General features: G+C 51.8%; 1 protein-coding gene across 3 annotated transcripts; it reads left to right on the forward strand.

Moving 5' to 3' along the window:
* The first annotated feature begins 1,427 nt into the window (after positions 1-1,427).
* Positions 1,428-21,566, forward strand: NUP50 (nucleoporin 50). 3 transcript variants are annotated; one of them, XM_047740560.1, is made up of 9 exons: positions 1,428-1,770; positions 6,010-6,088; positions 8,331-8,414; positions 11,644-11,830; positions 13,014-13,655; positions 15,379-15,460; positions 17,396-17,514; positions 17,773-17,878; positions 18,176-18,541. In XM_047740560.1, the coding sequence occupies exons 2-9, from the start codon at positions 6,020-6,022 to the stop codon at positions 18,276-18,278; spliced, it is 1,392 nt and encodes a 463-aa protein (XP_047596516.1). In that variant the 5' UTR covers positions 1,428-1,770; positions 6,010-6,019; the 3' UTR covers positions 18,279-18,541. The 3 variants fall into 3 exon arrangements, with proteins under 3 accessions (XP_047596516.1, XP_047596518.1, XP_047596517.1); XM_047740562.1 differs by having other exon boundaries at positions 17,773-17,919; positions 18,176-18,408; XM_047740561.1 differs by lacking the exon at positions 17,773-17,878 and having other exon boundaries at positions 1,429-1,770; positions 18,176-21,566.
* The last annotated feature ends 102 nt before the right edge of the window (positions 21,567-21,668 follow it).

A 21,668-nucleotide genomic window follows, 5' to 3' on the forward strand; every position in this document is an offset into this window, starting at 1 on the left:
GCAAGTCCCACGTCCTCCCGAAGGGGCTCTACGGTGAATTCTCTTTCCGATGATGGAAACGGAAACACCAGAGCGCGCCCTCGGAGACCACGCAGTGGCACACGGCTCACACGACTAGTTGCACGCACGGTCCGCGTGACTCCACCCAGTTCACACGCGCCCTGCGGAAGACAGACAGCCAGACAGTCGCCGGCAGGAGGCCGCTTCTCCCAGCGATCCTCGGGGGAAAACCAAACATTCGGCCTCATCTGCGTTCTGGATTCTTCGCGGAAGTCCCCACCGCGACAGGCAATAAACCTGCCTTGACTTTAAACGTCCAACGCGGGCGCCACCTGTTCTTGACCGTTCCGCGCGCCGTCCAGCCGATAAGGCGTCCCGGACACCGCGGCCCAGGGACGGGCTCTCCGGGCGGGCTCCCCCGCACAGAAGACCGCGTGCAAACCGGTTTCTACAGGGGAGACGCGCACACCGCGAGATTTCCACAGCCCGAGCCTCCACAACCTCCCTCTCCCGCGGCTCCAAGGATGCGCCTCTTCTGAAGCACGTTTCCCGGTTAGGTCCCGCTGGGCCTGGTGCCCCCGGCACCCGCGGCGGACAGTCTCGCGCACCCCTGCCGCGGGCAGGTCGCGCCACCGAATCGCTCGGGAACCGGCCACTGCCCGGCCCGAGCCCCGAGCCCCTGCGGCTACGCCGGAGATTCCCGACAAGAGCACGGCAACACACGCTTCGGTTCCACGGCGCGACTCCTCTTCGTGGACCCCAACTCCCGGCGCGATTCTGAGCGCGTTGCTCCGCTTCTACGGCGGCCACTGCAGAAGGCAAATGCCAGCGGGATGGCCAGTGGGTCCGTTTCTCCTCCGCCACCACCGAGGCCGGTCCTCGGCGCTCCGCAGTCCCAGGCCGCCCTGCCCTCGGCGGCCCGGCACGTCGCGGGCCATCAAGGAGGGGTCGCGGGGGGCAGCTCTCGGGGACAGGAGGGCGACGCCGAGCGTCCGATGTCACTCACGTTTCCCGAGCACCGCCGGCCTCTTCTCAGCACCTCGCACGGAACACCCCGAGCCCCGACCACGCTCACTGGCTGACCACGCCGTCACCAGCGCTTCTAGACCCGCTTCGTCCTCTCCTGCGACCCGCGCGGAAACCGCTCCGCGGACGCGTCCGGCCGCCAACACGTAACCGCCGCGCAGACACTCCCGCCGCGGGCGCCGGCTCCCCCGCGGAGGACCGCGCGTGCGTCAGTGCACGCATGCGCGCGCATGCGCGAGACGGGCGCGCGCCTCCCGGCAACGGTTTCCAGGCAGCTGAGCGCCTGCGCTGCGCAACGCTCCGCAGCCCGCGGAGGGAGGTACTGTTCGCCGAGGCTGCGGTGCGCTTGCGCAGTAGCTGGACGCGGGCGTTTCTTTTCTCCCTCTTTATAGAGTTGGTTTGGGCGGGGGGGGGTGGGTAGGTTGGAGTTATAAAATGGCGGCCTGGGGCACGTTGGGCGCTGTTCTTCCAGCGGTCTTTGGTTGAGCTTACTGCTCTCCCTCACTGCCGAACACAGAGAGGCGAGGCCCCTGGAGGACATGGTGTTGGAGACCCCAGGCTTGCTGACCACCAAGTTGTTCGAGAATCTCGGCGCACCGGAAGCGACCAGGCGCGCTCCTCCGGGTGAGCAGCGGCCGCTTCACACCCGAGGCCCGCGGCTGCAACCTCGCACCCGCTCGCGGTCGTTCACCCGGCTTTCGCCGCAGCCACAGCCCCGCGAGTGCCGCGGCGGCCGGCCGGGAGGTGAGAGGCAGGCGGGCAGCGTGGCAGGGGAAGGGGCCGATCCCGGGGAGGGGCGCCGGGGTCCCGGCACCGGGGTGGGCCTGGAAGGGGGAGCCGGGCTGCGGGTCCGGGGCTTGGGGAGGTGGAACCTGTGGTCAGACACAGTACCTGGGCGTGGGATGGGGGATCCTGGGCTGAAGGAGTCGGGTGAGGGACCCGGGCCAGGAGAGGAGGAAGCCGGGGTCAGGACGCGGGACTCGGACCTGGAAGGGCCCCCCCCCCACCCCCGAGCTGGAGTTGGGCTGCGGGGCCCAGGCTTGGGGAGGAGGAGCCCGGGGTCAGACGAGGTACAGTACCTGGGCGTGGAAGGGGGATCGTGGGCTGGAGGAGCCGGGGTCAGGGTGCGGGACTCGGACCTGGAAGAGGGACCCCGGGCTGGAGGAGAGGGCCGAGGGGCCCGGGCCTGAGAGGAGGAAACCGGGATCCGGATGCGGGACTCGGACCTGCGCTGGAGGAGAGGGGTGAGGGGCCCGAGCCGCGGGGTGTTAGGGGTCAGTGGGCAGGGTGGGGCGGGATGACCGCAGCGGCGCGTGGTCGGGTGCTGTTTGTGAAGCCGGCGCCGGGCCGACCTGTCGCGGTTGCGGCGCCCAATTTGGGTGAGGCTCTCCCGGCTGCGGGGCCCCCGCGGCCCCGGCGGAGGCAGAGGCCGGATTGGGCAGAGGCCATCCCGGCTTGGCCCATCTCGGTTTACTTCCTAGCGCTTCTCCTCGGTACTGCTTTCTCTTTGGCTGTCTCCCTTCGCCCCACTCGCTCCCTACACTACCTCTTCGGCGTGGCTTCCCATCCCGTACTGCATGTCGAGCTGTTGATCGCCCCTTCCCTCTGTTCCGTTAAGAAATTTTGAGACTTCGTTCTTCCCCAGCGTTCCAGCCTCCGGGGTCCGCCCCCTTGTTCTCTTCTTTCCTCTCTATCCACTACGGTCACTTCTATTTCCATCTTAGGGTGACCTGATGTTGACTGAGGTTCATCCCGGAGGGTGAGGCAGCACCTGGTGGCGGAGACAACGTAACTCTGCCAGGCACGAGTAACAGTTTTCTCCAACTATGGAAACTCTCAATTTTCTATCATTTTAAAATTTATTGCCCTTTTAACCACAATCTTCACTTAAAAAAAATGTTTTTTAAGATTTTATTTTTACCGCAATCTGTCCTGGGGCTCGAACTCAAAACCCCCCAGATGGAGAGTCGCATGCTCCCCCCACTCAGCTAGCCAGGCTCCCCCAAATTCTTAGTGACAGCCAGGACTGGGCGCCTGGGTGGCTCAGTTGGTTAAGCAACTGCCTTTCGCTCAGGTCATGATCCTGGAGTCCAGGATGGAGTCCCGCATCGGGGTCCCAGCTCTAGGGGACCCTGCTTCCCCCTCTGACCACCTCCCCTCTCATGCTCACTCTGTCTCTCTCTCCAATAAATAAATAACATCTTTAAAAAAATAATAATAATAGCCAGGACTTTAGACTCTTTGGGTGCCGGGCCTTGTCCTGAGTACTTTGCGGAGATTTTGGGTTTTTTCCCTTCCTCTTCATGCATTAAAAAATCTATGTATATATTGTCTGGAGCATCATGCTTTGAAATAAAATATGGACGTGCTAAAATGTATTTTAAAGCCTAGCTCATAATTGAGTCTCTTTTCCTACCCTATGCTCTTTGCCATTTTGAGGAGAACTAATATTTTATAGCCTTTGCTTTTAGCAAAACTTGTTTCTTTAATAATATTCGTGAAGCCCTTCTGTGTTCCAAGCACCGTTCTGAACCAAGGCTTTTCTCTATCTTAATTTTCACAGCACCTTCCTCAGATGGAGAAAGTGAGCACAGCACTCAGATAACTTGCGGGAGGTCTGGCAAGAAAATGGGGAAACTGAGGGGCCGGCGTCTTGTAGTATTTTCTGAAATAAGTCGTGCCCCCAGATGGCTGCTGGGTGGCTGCTGGAGAACCTGCTGAGAGCCGGCGGGTTCGGGTCACCTGGAAGGGCAGGAAGCAAGAGAGATCCTGCCCTGTGGTCAGGCCACCTTAGAGAAATACGGTGACCCGGGGAAGCAGCCTCAGTGTTGGTGGCTTTACTCCGCCGGTTATCTCACTTGTGGGCCCCAGTCAGACGTGACGCTGTCACTGCGCTGGCTGTCACTGCGCTGTTTGCGCTTCCCGCCCCCGCCCTTTCTTGCCTTAGTAACTTACTATAGAGCGGAGCGAAACGGCACCTTCCCGCCTCTTCCGCCCCCTGGTGGAGGTGTTCGTTACTGACCGGGGACGAGTCGTGTGCCTACCCACCCCCCACGCCCAGAGCCCCGGCCCTGAACAGTCCGAAGCTCAGTAAGGAGCTATGTCAGAAGGTCCCTTGTTTGCTTTTGTTTGAGTGACCAGGATTAATGGCAAAACTTGACAGGGTATTTGAGGGGGAGACCTTAAAAAGGGGGATTTGCAGGTAATGGCTGAGTGTCATACTTCATTATTAGCATTATGGCTGTTAAAACTAATTATTTTACCATTAGGAAAAAAACCCTGTACATACTTGTAAAGTAAAAGTTCAGGTGGCATTAGACTATTAAGAGCTGACACTCCGGGGTGCCTGGGTGGCTCAGTGGGTCAGGCCTCTGCCTTTGGCTCAGGTCATGGTCTCAGGGTCCTGGGATGGAGTCCCGCATCGGGCTCTCTGCTCAGCAGGGAGTCTGCTTCCCTCTCTCTCCACCTGCCTCTCAGCCTACTTGTGATCTGTCTCTCTCTCTCGGTCAAATACATAAATAAAATCTTAAAAAAAAGAAAAAGCTGACAGACCCTATGTAATTACTCTGTTGGGGGTTAGAATTGAAGGACTTAGGAATGTCAGCATTTGAATTTAATTTGGTAGTTACAAAAGAGAAATGGGCAATGTGTGAATGTGTATCTTAATGACCACGAAATTCTAGGAACCGACTCTGGTGGTTTGTGGTGTTGGGACAAGTGAAAGTGGGCAGAGACCATCAGAAGTCCAGATAGGTTTTAGGAACCCTGAAGGAACTGGGTACTTGCCCCGGGCAGGATGGGCAACAGAGGAGATGGAGGGGTTTTTTGGTCCATTTGACTGGTGAGTTAGAGAACAGCCAGGCCAGCACTCAAAATGGAGTTGAGTTGTTGGTTGTTGTACTAATTTTGTTGTTTATAGCAAAGAATATATATTAGGATCAGAAAACATTGCGGATTGTAAGGGATGGGCAGTAGCCCCCTCTCTGGCTAGTGCTTGTGTCCACTGGGGAGAGAAAACTGTCAGTCCTCGTCTCCTCCTCCTTCCTCTGACACGGCTTTAGAGGAGTTGAGTGATGGCTTATTCTTAAAGATCTTACATAAATTTTGAGTGTTAACATGTCTGTATTAATTACATTTTGAACTTTCAAATGATATTCTGGCTTAACAATATATAATTTGGGGTAATTAAATGTTCAGTCTTGGGAAATTTATTTCTATCAACTGTCTATAGCCTAAAGAAGAGTACTGTGCTGTGAAAGTATTTCCAGTGCCTGTTAACGTTCTTATCTAAAGATGAACTTCTTTACTGGATCATCTTTAGGAGGATTTTAAGTATTTAAAATGTTTTGCCTCTGGCAAGACTGTAATTGCTACTCAGCATAGAATAAAGTAAGTGCTGGTTGATATATATAGTACTTAAGATTTCAGATTTTTAAAAGTCAGTGTTTTTTTTTTTTTTTTTTTTTTTCAAACGGAGCTGGTTTAGGGTTTTGCAGAAAGAGTGCCAGTGTTCTTAGAAGACCTGCACTGCCTCCTTCCGTAATCCTTCATTGCGATGCGTACACCGAGAGCCTAACCACTGCTGTCAAGTGCTCATGAAGGCACTCCCCACTGATCAGGAATGGGTTTGGGTTTTTTGTTTTTGTTTTTTTTATCTTGTTTCATGCTAGAGTGAATTTTTAAAATTCTTTATAAAAATTCTTTAAAAATTTTTTTGTAAATTCTTGGGAAACCTTGGTGGTGCAGTCAGTTAAGCCATCAGACTTTTGGGGTCGTCTCAGGTCATGATCTCAGGGTCGTGGGGTCACGCTCCTCAGCAGGCTTCCTGCTTGCTTGGGATTCTCTCTTCCTCTCCCTCTGCCCTTCCTGTTTGTGCACCTTCCCGCCCTCAGATAAGTCAGGAAGTCTTAAAAAAAATTCTTTGTAAGTTCTTACATCTTGGTCTAGAAAAGCACGTTTCACTTCTCTCTACTTTTAACTTAGGTTTGAAAATATGGCCAAAAGGATTGCTGAGAAGGAATTGACAGATAGGAACTGGGATCAAGAAGACGAAGCAGAAGAGGTAAGATCTTTCCCCAAGAATGATTTCCTTCCGCTTCTCAATTTCAATTCGTCTTGGAATTCCTCAGGAAGATGTTGTAGTAAAATTAAAAGGTCTTTTAAAGAACAGCCTGAACAGAAAGTAGTTTGGTCTGTTACGACCTGTTAGTTACATTCAGGGGTCTTTTTCTGCTCGCGCCTGTTCCTGGAGTATTCTGCGGCTTCGCAGAAGCACCTTCCTGAATGTCACGTGCTTCCTGCATTCTAAACCCGTAGTTTTAGTCAAGACGGAAGAGTGAGTAAGCGATCTAGTCGTGAGCTCCGCAAGGCGCCGGTGCTCCCACTCGAGCCGTGGTCCCCCACCACGTGCATCTCAGTCTGTCATCCCTGCGGTTGGAGATTCCAGATCGAGGTGCCTCCTGTGCTCTGATGCCTCTTGGAGGCCTGTCTTCTTTCACGTTCACGCGGATCTCAGACCTCCCCGCTCCCCAGATGGCAGTAATTGGGATGGGATTTAGAGTGGCCTAGTTTCTTTCCTAACAAAATAAAAATGGTCTTCCCTGAGGAGGTACCTTAATTTTTCTCTGCCAGATTGTAGAACACAGCTGCCCTTTCCGTGCCTCATCAGCAGTTTGATCCTCCCTGGCCAGTTCAGTGAGGAAATCTGTAACCAAGTTAGCCTTTTGAGTTAACAGGATAGTGCTAGGTTTAAGGGGGAAAAAGAAGAAGAAGAAAAGGCATGTTCTAGGCTTATTCCTAAACCATCTTCCTTCTTTCCGAATCTGTCTTGTGGTATGAACGTTTTCCCCTTTACAAATAAACGTTTGGCATGTTTAGGGAAACCGAAATCACAAGTATACTAATATTTTGACAAGGTTTTAATATTCCTAAGTGACCCTGTGCTTTTTAGCCAAGTCCTTGGGAACTTTCTCCGGGTCTTACGCACAGTGTTACGTTCTGTGCCTGCACGATTTATGATAACTACCTAGTGATTTGCTTTGACGCACATACAGCCGGAGTGAGAGAGAGTCTGAGAGGACCTCACCCTGAATTCAGGACGCGCACAGCCAGGCGGCCCCTTCTCTTTAGTGCAGAGATCTCTGAGTTTAACATTATCTGAGGTAACTACAGGGACCACTTCTTACAGGAAGTATTTTATGCCAGCCCTACAGGGTACAAGGAGGGTTGAAATAAAAGATATTCAGCAAATTCCCAACGGTGGGCATAGCTCTGTCAGCCAGTGGGATGAGCAGCAGCTGCAGCGGGGTCACTTCAAACCCAGCATGTGCCGGTGTCTCCGAGATGACGGGCAAATGGACAAGGTTTCTCTTAAAAATCAAGTGCCTATTGATAAATACAAACTTTTTTTTTTGGGAACTGCAGTCATAAAATCTAGGATCTTATGACCGGCTCTGTTACCCACTATTAATGATCTTTAAGTTATCTTTTGGCTTTTGAAGACCAGATTTTTGCTGCCTAAAACTGGATTTTTATTCTAAGTTATATTCATATCTTTGAATATATTTGAAATTCGAAGAACTTGTCCTGAATAGTTTCCTGCCAAACTTGTTTTTGTTAACATCTTATTTACGTACTTTTTTTTTCTTTTAAGATTTTATTTATTTATTTGACAGAGATCACAAGGACACAGAGAGGCAGGCAGAAAGAGAGGAGGAAGCAGGCTCCCTGCTGAGCAGAGAGCCCGATGTGGGGCTCAATCCTAGGACCCTGGGATCATGACCTGAGCCAAAGGCAGAGGCTTTAACCCACTGAGCCACCCAGGCTCCCCTTATTTACTTAGTTTTAGATTGGGGAGGGGTGCAGAGTGAGAGCGACAGTATCAGACCGACTCCACACCGAGCACAGAGCCCAACACGGGGCTCGATCCCACAACCCCGAGATCATGAGCTGAGTCGAAATCAAGAGTCGGAGGCTTAACCGACTGAGCCCCCAGGTGCCCCTCTAAAGACTTTTGATGGTCTCAGTCTTGTCAGCACTTTCCTGTGTGCCGTCCTCTGGATTGTGATTCAAAGCCTGGGTTTACATAGACCTGGAAGGTTTCGGACTCACCGGAGTAGCTTCGGGAATCACAAGATAGATAACAGACGTCAACTTGATCTCAGGTGCCCTCTCCATAATCTTTTACAGTATTCACGGTACTTTAAAACCAGCAGATACTAAGATAAGTTTGGTCAGGCATTTTGGTTAGCGTTTCTTCTCGTTTGGGGCCTTCTCTTACTGCTGTTTAATTTGTGTACCTGCAGGTGGGAACGTTCTCAGTGGCCAGTGAGGAAGTCTTGAAGAATAGAGCCATAAAGAAAGCAAAGCGTAGAAATGTTGGATTTGAAGTGAGTGTTTTCTTACCACTTTTGGTATTAAACACTAATTTGATTTCTAATTGCAGAGCCTTTCTACCTCTGGGAGCAGTCAGATCAATCAATGCTTCTTCAAATGCTTTCTCTACTTGTGAAAATCCTTGAGGTGGACTGTGGGAGATAGAAACAATAAGTACGAGATGTGCACCTTATCCAGCTGTAGAAGTAAAGTGTAGAGCTAGACAGATGCGAGTTGAGGAGCAGTAGGAAGAGGAGAGGGTGACAGGTGGAATGAGGGAGGGAAATGCAGGGTGTTCTCATGCTCCCTCTGCTCCCTGGCATTGAGGCATGTGGCGGGGGTTGTGGCGGGGGGAGTCTGTTAGCTGTAAGGGAAGCATTTCACATGTAGATTTTCTTCCTAATATAGTGTGTTACAGGGTTTCCTTCCTGTGTTCACAAGGGTTAAAGATGAATCGTAACTCTGGAAGTCACATGGTCTGCATTCAGCCATCACTCCACATTTAATAACGCTTCCCCGGTACAGTCCTCAGTCCTCAGACATGTTCCAGATGCCTGCGAGCTGACGCGGTGGCCTGGCCTTCTGTTGTCGGGCTGGTGTGCACGCCCCGGGTGGCAGCCGGAAGGAGCCTACTCGGTGACACCTTTGTGGTGGCCCTGTTAGTTTCCTCTGGTCGATTTCAATCTTAAAGACTGATGACGAGTTGGATGTTGTGAGGCTGGATGGCTCCCTCATGGAGAAGATACAGCGGGGGAAGGACAACTTAATTAGGGCAGAAGTGATTGGTTTACTTGGGGAATGTATTTTAAGGGCCTGGGGTACATCCCAGGGAGGTTCTGTAGGAGACCACTGTGTATATTTGGGTGGTTACCTGGTGCAGGAGGAGGGGTGACTGCTGGATACAGCTCTGGGAGTCGTCACCATGCCGGATGTTGAAACCGGGGTGTAAGCTGAGAGTGGCAGCTCGTGACATAGACTGAGAAGCCAAAGGAAGGAAGACCGCCTCGAGGAGAGATGGTGCCTCTCAGGAGTGACGGTGAAGAGGTAGAAACCATGTAGACCACAATCCAGACTTGGCCCAAGAGAAGGGGGGTGGGGGAGCCCTCTGGCTGTTAAAGGAAGTGAACATGGATAGTTGAAATCTGCCTGATCATTTCAGCTATAACTTTTAGAACGTGTGTAATAAGAAATTAAATGTTATGTCATCTGCTTCAATGCTGAAATGTCCTTTTCCCCTAGAGGGTTGACTGTTGAACGACATGGGTTTGAATGGCCTGGGTCCATTTATACGCGGGGGGTGAGGGATGGTTAATAAGGGAGGGGGTCAGTGCACCTGCCCCCCACGTTAGTCAGAGGTCGCCTGTTGTGGTTTTGTCCATGCATTCAACAGACCTGCTAAGCGCTAGAGATACATTGGTGGGTAAAAACAGGAGTAAGTGAAATACCCATGCCCTGTGGAGCTTACGTCCTAATGATGGAAGAGACACACTGAGTGTGTAGTTTTTGTCTTTAAGTGCCACGGAGGGAAATGAGTGAGGGAGACTGGCGGGCCCAGGAGCGTGTCAGTTCCGTGGGGCCCAGGCAGACGGCTTCTCATTCACTTCTGTCCTTTTTCTGAGTGACTCCTGTTCCTTTTTTTTTTTTTTTTTTAAATCAGTGGTTCTTGAATTTTTGTGATAATCCTAGAGCCAATTTGCTGTTAAGTTTCTAAAATCACTATAAATAACCTGTGGCTTTTATTTATTTTTATAAAGATTTTATTTATTTATTTGGCAGAGATCACAATTAGGCAGAGGCAGGCAGAGAGAAGGGGAAGCAGGCTCCCCGCTGAGCAGAGAGCCCAATTCGGGGCTCGATCTCAGGACCCTGAGACCATGACCTGAGCCGAAGGCAGAGGCTTAACCCACTGAGCCACCCAGGCGCCCAGCCCGTGGCTTTTAAATCTCCCGCAGAATAACAGGCTCTGAGGAGCCACTCACAGCTTTCTGCTTTGCCCGTGCAAAGCCGTTGCAGGATGGTAGCTGTCCGTTTGCTGTCTTTGGGTTATCGAACGATCAAATCAAATGGAAGCATCAGGGCCTAAGGCGTATTTATTACACGCGTTAAAATTCATACAAGTTAAGGTGTTTGCCTTTTTTGCCTAATTTTATTGCCATAATTGTATCTTTGGTGAGTAACCATCTGAAATTCCTGTGGATGTGATTGAAACTTTTGTGTTTTTTGAAAACTACAATATTATTAGGCCAACCAGCCCATTCAGAAAATGAAGAGTTTCTGGTTGAAGTACTATTTTTGTGAGCTTCTGATTATAATTCATTTGGGTTAAAAATGGAAGGTTTGTGCACTCCCTTGGATGTTTGGAAGCACGGATTCCGTGATGTGTTTCCGAGAACATTTCCTAGAGCCTCCCTTAGAGCTTGGATCCAGGAGGCAGATCGTGCCCACTGTGGTGTGGTGTAACCACTAGTCTTGAATGGGGGGCGGGTGGGGAGGGGACTTCAGCAGAGCAATGTAAACTGGGGAGCATCCCTCCGAGAGTTTGCAGGGGCGGAGAGCGGGTGTAGACGCTCCCAGTGAGTGCCAGACATTTCCGGAGCGTTGTGGGGTGGAGACGCGAGGAAGCCAGCGGCCGTGGGAAAGGTCTACTAGAAGGACCTTGCTGACGGAAGTATGAGAAAATCGAGAAGAAAAATGCTGCCTCCGGATTTCTCAGCCGAGGGAAAGTCTAGATTTGAGAGTCATCAGCTCACATTTCCAGAAGCTAAAAGCTACAGGGATGCTTTAGGAAGTCCTGGGAGGATGGGTAAGATACCTTCATCAGTCAGCCTGGCCTGATACTCCTACAGCTCCCTTAGGCTAACGGTCTTGGATGGAGTGGGGCAAGGAAAATGCTTCATTGGGGGTTCAGTTGTTTTAGAATATTTTCAGTCCTAATTCTGAGACTGTATACACAAATGGATTGCATTAGTCTTTTTTGCTTTCTGTACCTTAAATATATTTTTAAAAACAAGTTTCACTGCAAGTCCCTATCTTCCTGGCTGTCAGGAAGGCAGCCTTGGGCCGCAGAGCTGTCACTGCAGGTTAAGTCGGGCTCAGGTCCTGTCTGTGCCGGTTGCTCCCTTTCCTCGGTGCTGGCCCCGTAAGCGTTCTGGGTGCTGCTCGGCCGACGGGGTCTTGTCACGGACTTGCTTATTTGTCTGGGAAGCGTAGCGACATCTAACGTGTGCTCTCTCTCTGTTTCAGTCCGATAGTGGAGGGGCCTTTAAAGGTTTTAAAGGTTTGGTTGTACCTTCTGGAGGAGGCGGGTTTTCTGGATTTGGCAACGGTGCTGGAGGGAAGCCTTTGGAAGGGCTGTCTAATGGGAGCGGCGTGACCAGCGCCCCTCCCTTCTCCGGCGCCAGGGCAGCCACGGAGAGCAAGGCGGCCTTCGGTGAGTAGGTCCTCCTCCCCACACTCACATCTATGTAAAAACTGTTGGGAAAATAACTGGGCAACGATGTTTTCCTTGTACTTCACCTGGGTCCCGGGATGACATGAGCAGAAACAGCGTGATAATGAAGGGAAATTAGGGAGATGTTGACTTTTTGCCGAGTGAGTAGAGCGCGGGCTTTTGAGCCAGAACAGACCCAGGTTCTGTTCTCAGCTCTGCCGGTCATAGGCCCTGTGACCCTGGTCAAGTTCCTTAGCCTCTTAACCTCCAAACCTTGGACTGTGAAATGAGAACGACCCTCAGAACTGACCTGTGGGGTAAAGGAGAAGAGGAAGCTCTCAGTGGACCCTCCATAAAGACCTGCCTCCCGTGTGCTCATTCGTTCTCTGTGTCCCAGGGACTTGCCCACACCTGCGAGGAACTTGCGGCTCCTCCCCCTAGATTCATTTCACCTGGATGCAACGGCCTGATCCTGTTTTGAGAGACTTGGTCTAGAACTCTTGGGATCAGCAACAGAGAACGGACTCATGGGCTCCTGTCTTTGGTTTTCAGAAGCGATCCTGGCTGGTTGGATTGTGCTTAGCTAGTAATTTTAACTGTTTACTGTTTTGTTTTGTTTTTTTAAAGATTTTATTTATTTATTTGACAGAGATCACAAGTGGGCAGAGAGGCAGGCAGAGAGAGAGGTGGAAGCAGGCTCCCCGCCGAGCAGAGAGCCCGATGTGGGGCTCAATCCCAGGACCTGAGATCATGACCTGAGCCGAAGGCAGAGGCTTTAACCCACTGAGCCACCCAGGCGCCCCTATACTGTTTTGTTTTAATGAGGCGGGGCGTGTCGTGTGATTAAGCCGGCACTTTCTGTTAAGGTTTTAACTGCCTTAATGTATGTTCATCCCTACAACTGGGGGGGGGGTTAAGTTTTATACTAACTATTGTGACCATTCTGGGGGAAGCCGGCCTCCTTTTTAAAGAAAAAATTATTTTAAATTGTAGAAGTTTAGTGCAAGCACATCATAGACCATGTTCTTGATTGTGATCACCGGCTCCTAAATACTCGGCGCGCACATACTTCCTGAACTGCCACAGTAAAAGCAGAAAACGGGAAGACAGCACAGCGCGCAAACCAGGTCATAGAATCAAATCAGAGCCTCCGTAAACTCTTCAACCTTTAATTTCCCCGTAGGATCCGTTGCTGCGAATGGTCCTACCTCCTTGGTGGATAAGAAGGTTTTAACTCCCAAAACCAACGGGGACAGTCAGCAGCCCTCCTCTTCCGGCCCCCCCTCCGGCGCCGCCTGCCCCCGGAGCGCCTACCACAAGCAGCTGGCGGCCTTGAACTGCTCCGTGCGGGACTGGATCGCCAAGCACGTGAACACCAACCCGCTGTGCGACCTGACGCCCATCTTCAGAGACTACGAGAGACACCTGGCGGGGATCGAGCAGCAGCACGGGAGCGGGGGCGGCCGGGGCTCCGAGAGCGAGGCCAGTCGTGTGCCGCTCGCCACCCAGTCCCCTTCCCTGTTCGGGGCAGCGAAGCCGCAGCAGGACTCGGCGTTCCCGTTCGCCGGCGGCAGGGCAGAGGACGGCGCCGAGAGGAAGACGGAGCCGCCCGCGGGAGCCGCAAGTGCCTCGTTCAGCTTCGGCAAGAAGATCGACGGTTCTGTCCTGGGCTCCCTGAACTCCGGCCCCCTGACTGGGTTTTCGTTCTCTTCGGGAAACTCCAGCTTCTTCGGCAAAGATCTGACCCAGAATAAACCAGCGTCTTCACCGTTTTCCGCGAAAACGTTGGAGTTACAGGCCGAAGGCGGCAGTAGCGACTACAAAGGTAATAACGGAGTTTACCCTCCTGAGTCTGTCTCGGAGCCGAGTTCGGGTTTAGCGGCACGAACGTGGCTTTGCGGTTCGGGGGCATCGGGAATCGCGGTGGGACTCGCCGCTGCCTGGAGGTGCTCTCGGACACGCGAGTCTGGCGTTTCCCTCCTGATGAAGTCAGCTGTTCCGTGGCGCTGCCGTAAGCACTGTGAGTGTAAGAGTGACGGCCGTAACGGTGTCTGGCACGGCGACTTGGAAACGTGTCAAATGCGTGGTTTTGCACATCAGAGTTCAGTGAATTAGCGCTGATGGAGAATTGGGTCTTGACCGAAAGAAAGAGCTGGTCATCAGTGTCCGCCGCGCGTCTCGTGTTTGGAAGTTTAGTCGTAGGTGAAGTCTGGCAAAATAGCATTCTGCTGCGAATGGAGAAGGGGCTGCGGCACCGCGGGAACGGGTGGGCGGGACTTCCCGCGGTGTGTCTGGACTGCAGCCACCTTTCCAGAAGCGTCCACCTTGGGTGCTGGCATCAGTGTCCCAAACTGGGCGGGAGTCACCAGCCCTTCACTCCCTGTTCTTAGCTCTTTGGAAGGAGCGGTTAGCGGCCTCGTCCCGTGGTGGCTGCGAACACCTCGTGTGAAGTCACTCACTTGTAAGCAGTTAGGACGTACATCTCTCAGGAGGTGTTCACTTCTCCATACTCCGGAATGGACGAGACCAGCCATTTTCTCCTAGGAGCGAAACTTCCATTCCTTCGAGCCTGTCCTCAGGCAGGGGCCCTCCAGAGCAAAGCACAGACTAAAGCTCCCCCCTTTTATTTCTCTGCCCTCAATACGATGGCTCCTCGGGCTGTCCCCGGATCAGCGAGGCTGCCCGTGCGGGGGTGTGAGTGAGGCTCGGTCCCCTCACGGTGCCCGATGGTAAAGTCCTCCTGCTCGTCCGGTGGCTGCGCTGCTCCCCGTGCCAGGGGAACCGAGAGCTTGTTCGAGTCTCACTGCCGGGGCCTGCCCTGGAGAGCCTCGCTCACGGCTGCCTTCTCGGGAGTTTGAGTCTCGTCCCTTTGACTTGTTGGAGCACCACAATTGTTTTTCTGAGAGTTGCTGTTTGACTTAGTGTGTGTCCTGAGACCATCTTTCTCTGGAGGCTCGTTCTTTGCATCGGTGTCGTGGATCTCCCCTGGGGCTGGGGAGGCCGCCAGGGGCCCGAGCCGCTAGATGTGGGGCCCCAGACGCAGCCTGCTCACGCTTCGGGGTGGTGTGGCCGACAGCCTGCCCTGTACCCAGCTTTATTGTCCTCCTCTTCGGCCATCGCTGAGACCAATTCCTTAGTGTGACGCACAGGGCGTCCCAGGAGCGTCGGGGTGGAGCTGTGAGAGGCCTGCCGGAGATTTTCCTTTTCCCGTGGGGGATCTGGCGTCTGTGTTTATTTTTCTGTTAAAATTGCTGCACTGAGTCATAAGCATGGACAGTTTTTCATCCCAAGGCTTTCTCCAAATTAACATTTAGAAGAGGAAAGCGCGCTCCATTAAAAATTCCCCGAATTTTTCACAAAATAATTACAATCCAGTGAGTCATCGTTCCCGTCCCCCCATCCCCGCCCCAGTTCGATGTGTGCTTTCGGTTTCTGCGTCCGCTTACGGGCAATTTGTGGATTGAGGTGTTGGGGGTGAGTGACCTCTGTTGTGACGTTTCTAAGCTCCTGATTTGAATTTCACTGAGTTAGTGTTGTTTCTCTAAAAGGCGGAGATGAAGAAGAGAGTGATGAGCCACCCAAAGTAGTAGTTACTGAAGTGAAGGAAGAAGATGCGTTCTACTCCAAAAAGTAAGTAAGAGTCCGGGAGCCCATGTGCTGGGCGTGTTGTCGGACATAGAAGGATATGGAAGGCGGCCTTTGGGGCAACCTTCTCTCGGGATCTGCTGAGCACCCCGTCCTGGGGTCAGGCTGTGCCTGGTCTCTGAATGGGAACCAGGGAGAATTCTTGACGTGTTCTTTGGAAAACAAACAAATTCTAGAAATTTCCTGCTGGGCATTTCCTACTCTTTGCTAGAATTTTTGTTCTTTCTTGCTTCTAAAGTGCTTTAGAAACAGGCTTTTGTTTGTCCCCCATCTTATTCCTCCTCTCCTCCCACCTTCCTGCACAAAGTCAGCGGGTCCTTGACATCAGCTTTGGTCTTTCTTCTGCTCTTCATTGGGAGGGGCCTCCCATCCTGGAGACCTGGTTGGCCCTTGTGGGTTTTCTCAGCCAAAAGCTCTGCTATGTCCAGCCCTTCATTTCTTCCCCAGTGATGAGAGCAGTGTCGGGTTTTTGTTCACTTGTGTTTTTACGGGAGAGCTGTGCTTTCAGCACAAAGCTAAGGAGAAGTATTGAATCATCTCATGCCAATGAAATGAAATTAGTACTTTTTAACATAATTACAGAAAAGTCAGTGGTGCCATTTTAGAACCTTTGCTAGATGTGTCTTTTTAAATACAGAAATTTCGGACGGAGTTAGCAGTGTTAACAGTCCCCATAGCCTATGGAATTCCCAAGTATTATTTCTGAGAACTTTTAAGAATCCAGCAGTTCCCTTTTCTTGTTTTTTACATTTAATTTCACAGATGATCTCTATAGGAGTGATTTATTTCCTGATTGGAATGAATCAGAGGAGTGGGCAGTGGTTTGATGTGCGGGTTCATGACCCAAGGAGATGTGTGACGCTGCAGGCTGGGGAGGCTGTTGGATGACAGTACTGTCAGCCCTTGCTTAATGGGGCGCTGGGGGGCTCAGTGGGTAAAGCCTCTGCCTTCGGCTCAGGTCATGATCTCAGGGTCCTGGGATCGAGTCCCGTATCGGGCTCTCTGCTCAGCGGGGAGCCTGCTTCCCCCTCTATCTCTCTCCCTGCCTCTCTGCCTACTTGTGATCTCTGTCTGTCAAATAAATAAATAAAATCTTAAAAAAAAAAAAAGTTTTCCAGGGCACCTGGGGGACTCTGCCTTCGGCTCAGGTCATGATCCTGGGGTCCTGGGATGGAGCCCTGCATTGGGGCGCCTCTCTCAGTGGGGAGTCTGCTTCTCCCTCCCCCTCTCCCCCTGCTTGTGCTCTTTCTCTCTCTCTCAAATGAATTGTTTTAAAAAAGTGATTCCCGAATTTCAGCATTTCGGTAGAACAAAAATTGAAGGAGTCCTGAAGAAAATTCAAAAATGAATAGGAAGGGACGCCTGGGTGGCTCAGTTGGTTAAGCAGCTGCCTTCGGCTCGGGTCATGATCCCAGAGTCCTGGGATCGAGTCCCACATCAGGCTCCTTGCTCGTCAGGGAACCTGCTTCTCCCTCTGCCTCTGCCTGCCATTCTGTCTGCCTGTGCTCGCTCTCTCTCCCTCTCTCTCTCTGACAAATAAATAAATAAAATCTTTAAAAAAAAAAAAAAATGAATAGGAAAAAGGGGAAGAGAGATGGGGGAGGGTCCTGTATTTGTTCCCGTGCCCGGAAGGACCAGATCGGCCTCTGGAGCCCGGGGCCAGAGGAGCACAGCAGACGTGCAGCGTGTTTGCCGTGGTGGCAGACTTGAAGGTGGCTTCAGAAAGTTGTTTCCAAGCTCCACGTGACCCACTATTTTAATAATTGGGAAGAAGAGGGAAGGGCGCTAGACTCTAACCTGATTTTCTTCCTTGGGTTTTACCCAGACCCAGGCTGAGTCAATCCAAGATTCATCCCGGTCTTTGCACACAAGTGTGAGCGGCAGTTGCTGGGAAGCTTGTTTGCTGCTTTCTCTCCGCAGGTGTAAGCTGTTTTACAAGAAAGACAACGAATTCAAAGAGAAGGGTGTGGGCACCCTGCATTTAAAACCTACGGCCACTCAGAAGACGCAGCTGTTGGTGCGGGCAGACACCAATCTAGGTGGGCATCTCGTGTCTCGGGCCACAGAAGGGCGTCCTCCGTTTAAAGGAATGTACTCCGGGTAGGGAATCACTAGTAACACACCCCCAGCGTCACGCTCAGAACCGCCGCCGGAAGGGGCCCAGGCTGGGGGCCGGGGCTGGGCTGTGAGGAAGCGGTGGGTACCGCTAGGCCCTGCCGGGCTGGGTTGCAGAAACTTCTCTGCGGCTTTTTCTTTCCTGTGGGCTTGACTCGTGGGTGATGCCATCGCCGTCGTAGCGCTCTTAGCCGATGAGCCACAGAGAGCTGCTTTGCCGACCGTTCTGCCTTCGTTGGAAGGACCTCGTGAAGGCTCCGGGTCGAGCTGGCGCGTCCTCCCTCCACTGTGAGCACGGGCCCCTGTCCGAAGGCCTGGCCGCTGTGATGGTGCGCGGGGGTACGGGCGGGAGGCAGCGTCTCCGCCCTGGGGCCTCGCGGGCCTGTCTGCGGGACACCGTGCTGGCACCTGCATCGGGGAAGCCGGGCCCTTCTCCCCCGACCTTCCCGACGCCTCCCAGTTTTAGATCTGTTCGGTCCAGGAGGGCTTCCGTGCTCCGGGTTTAGCGTGCCGAGCCTGTGGTCTCGGGGATCAGTAGTTGGTCTTTGTGACCGTCATGCCCTTTTCTCCCTTGTTGACTTGCAGGCAACATCCTGCTGAACGTTCTGATTCCGCCCAACATGCCGTGCACCCGAACAGGGAAGAACAATGTCTTGATCGTATGTGTTCCCAACCCGCCCGTCGATGAGAAGAACGCCACTGTCCCGGTGACCATGTTGATCCGCGTAAAAACAGGCGAGGACGCGGATGAGTTGCACAAAATTCTTCTGGAGAACAAGGATGCCTGAACGCGCGTGGACTGGGGTTGCCGCTGAGTTGCTGCCGCCTCACCGCCCCTTAGACGTAGTCTGTTTCTCTTCTTTCTTTGACATTCTGAGAACTCAGAGGGAACTTAAAACTTTGTGAGGAAGATTAATATGGCCAATAAAACCTTTAAATGTTAAGTGTCAAGAACCTGTATCCTCCCTTCTTAAGAACTGTCTAATGTGTAAAATACGTTTGAATGACTTTTTGGGGAAGATTTTTAATGTTCATTTATTAAACTGACCACAAGTGGTTTCTTAATAGGCTGAAATCAGGGTATCGATTAGACTTCCCAAAGGCTGCTCCGATCCATGGGTTTTGGGGTCTGCTGCTCCCGCTGGCGAGGCTTTCCGCAGCCCCCGTCCCGCAGGAAGCCTGGCGGCAGCATTCTCTCCAGAAAACAGCGCTCTTTGCAAAGGAGTCGCGCCGACACCGCTGCCACCGCCGAGGTGTTTTTCCTTTGCTTTCTCGAGCCCGCGTTTTATAACAGCTGACCCGGGTCGGCAGCTCCCCCTGGGCGTGAAAGGCTTTAGCTTCTATTTGCAGACTTGGCCCTTTAACCCCGCGGGCTGCTTTACCTGATAGAGGAACCGCTTTTCCATTTGAAAAGGAAACAAGTAGCTTGTTCTTTGGTTTTGTAGTTTCATTCTCGAGGTGCTCCCCCCCCCCCCAAAGATAATAGAGGGGGATTTGCCAGGAATGAGGTTTAAAAGCACAAATTTGGTAGCTTATAGTGTATGGACCACGGACACCAAACCCTTGCAGAAAGGAAAGTCGAAGGTAGAGCGTAGCACAGAAGAAAGAAGACGTCTCGGCTGTTTGTGCCGCGGTGAGCCGACGGCGTCCTCGGAGCTCCTGTGCGTTAGCCAGGAAACATGCAATAAGGTAATGGAATTGCAAGTGTGCGCGTCAGTGTGGCCTTTAACTTTGGACAGAGCTATATTCTACATTTGATACCTGAGGTTTCCACTTTTTTTTTTACAAGTCAGTTACTCAGTATGTCCGTGCGGAAGGAGCCTCGGTTCTGCGCCAGCGGAGTCGTGGCCCTTCCCCCCAGCTGTCCGGGAACGGATCCTAGTGTTCTTGGAAGATCCTGGGCACATGAATTAGATGCAGGTTTTCATGTTTAAACGTCCACTCTCATTCCTCGTTAATCATTGAATGCTGGTACCACGTGACCGTGTTTCAAGGCTCAGGGGCCGTGCCTGAGGGCTCACACTCGTATGTTCCGATCTTCAGTACGTCATGTCTTCTGACTTAGAAAACTGTAGAAATAGTTGTAGATAGTACAGTTGCTTTTTTAAAGAAGCTATAGTTTTAGAGATTTATAAAGGGGGCAAGGGAACCATTTTTATGATCCAGTACGTTAACTCAGGTGTGACACCTGACGTGTGGCCGCCGGCCGCCCGCTGACCATGAGGTTTTCGGATTCCGGTGAAAGACTCTGGTCCCGTGTGTGCCTCTGCACAGACGCAGCGAGGCGTGTGTGCGCGTGGGGGCTGTGGTCAGGCTCTCACGTTAGGACAGCTAGGGAGGGAGTGGCAGTCATTTTTTCATTTCCTTTGTAGAATCGAGAATACTCCTGAGTGTTCGTTACAAGTGAGTTCTAGGACGTGGTGGTCGGTGTGGTCCAGCGGCCGTGGCCCACCCGGCCTTGAGTGAGGTTATCCAGCTGCTAGAGGTTGAGGAGATGCAGGGTACAGATTGCTGTCCTGTGCGGCCCAACCGTGGTCCCCGGAGCCGCGAGGCCACTCGGGCACTTGCAGGGGGCACCGCATTGGCGACAGCCTCTGCGTGGCCGGTGAGATGTTTCCCAAACGTGGCCCGACGGTATCAGGATTGGGTCACCTTTCACCCCCACCCGGGAAAAAGAGTTGATCATCTTTTTTGCATTAGTGGGTGTGTGTGGCTTTCTCTTCTCCTGACATTCCCAGCAAATTATTGCTGCTAAGACTCACTGTTAAAGGGACAATTACAGGGACAGGTGTGACGCATGTGTGGCCCCCACACGGTATTTCCTTCATGTCGCTTCCCCTTTAGGAACTTGCTGGTCTCGAATTGTGTATTCATGCAAAAGAGCCTGAGTGTGTGCGGATTTTCCTGTAAAACCTAAATATTTGTATGTTACTTGGGGGAAGAGGCCCCTTTGGCCCCCAGAGGGCCGGTCTTCTTTCCCTTGCTGTATTAGTAGCTAAATTCCACCCCACGGGTTTAGTTAGATTTATTTTTTAACAAAAACATCAGAAATTAGGCTTTCAAATGTTTAATGCTGACTGAAATTTTTGTATTTAGTTAGAGGATCTATGACATATACCATCTATGTGGCCTGAAGGGAGGGGTTTTTAACCTTTAATCTGAAATCAGTTGTGTTGCATCTTGACAAATACCGAATGTCCCAGTGGCCTTTTAAACTGGTGTGTGTCCTTTTGAGAGTTCCCCAGTAAGCAAAAAAATGAGCGTTGTGCTGTCCTCGTGTTTAGAATTACAGGCTGGAGGTGTGTGTCCAGTTTTTAAAGCAGTTTTGATTGTGTCTGACCATGTATGGATTTTCTTGAAAAGGATTATAGTTTTACAATTTCAGTTCTAAATCATATTTTTAATATGCTGCATGCCAAAAAGAATCTACCTGTTCTGCGGTAGAGGAAAAAAAATTGCCATCTTACTCTCTGAGTGCAGAACAAGTTATCACTGAGAAAGCCTTTTTGGTTCCATTTTAAAGTTAAACATGTCTTTTGAACAGCTGTCTGTTCCTTGATTTCTGAAGTCAGAATGCAAGCACAGTGCATTTTGAAGGATTTGCAAACCCAGTGGCTCCCTCCCAAACCCCTGGGTGTTCGTTCTCATTCTGGAAGTGAGAATCTGGGGTAGAAACCGGTGAGTCCCGCGGTGCTGACTGGGGACCGCAAGGAGCCTGTCCAGTTCCGCACTGAGCCCGGGGGGACGTTCTTGGCCAGAGGCAGTCATGGTTGGGACCCCGGACTTTGCTTGACGCAGACACGATCGTAACAGATGTAAGACTTCTTAGCAATCAGATAAGTTGTTTGCTTTCTGTTTTACATAGGAAACTGTTTTCTAAAACTAAAATACTTGAATTGTCAATGTAATCTCAGTTTGTATTAGTTTTTGAGGAAGTAATAATCCATGGAATGTGAATAAATGGAAAGTAACAAAATCAGTGTTTGACACTTTTATGTTCCTCATGTCGATACAAGTCCTGTGGGCCGGAGGGAGTGGGACGGCACAGAAACCCCAGGCGGCGGAGGCTCTGCTTCCT

Source organism: Lutra lutra, chromosome 8 (assembly GCF_902655055.1).
Source record: "Lutra lutra chromosome 8, mLutLut1.2, whole genome shotgun sequence".
Classification (NCBI taxonomy): domain Eukaryota; kingdom Metazoa; phylum Chordata; class Mammalia; order Carnivora; family Mustelidae; genus Lutra; species Lutra lutra.

What these genes read in the sequence shown, in the direction of transcription:
- NUP50 (XM_047740560.1), top strand. Translation starts at nt 6,020, where the DNA reads ATGGCCAAAAGGATTGCTGAGAAGGAATTGACAGATAGGAACTGGGAT. An exon ending in AAGAAGACGAAGCAGAAGAG is followed by an intron (nt 6,089 to 8,330) that starts GTAAGATCTTTC and finishes GTGTACCTGCAG; the next exon opens with GTGGGAACGTTCTCAGTGGC. An exon ending in GGAGAGCAAGGCGGCCTTCG is followed by an intron (nt 11,831 to 13,013) that starts GTGAGTAGGTCC and finishes ATTTCCCCGTAG; the next exon opens with GATCCGTTGCTGCGAATGGT.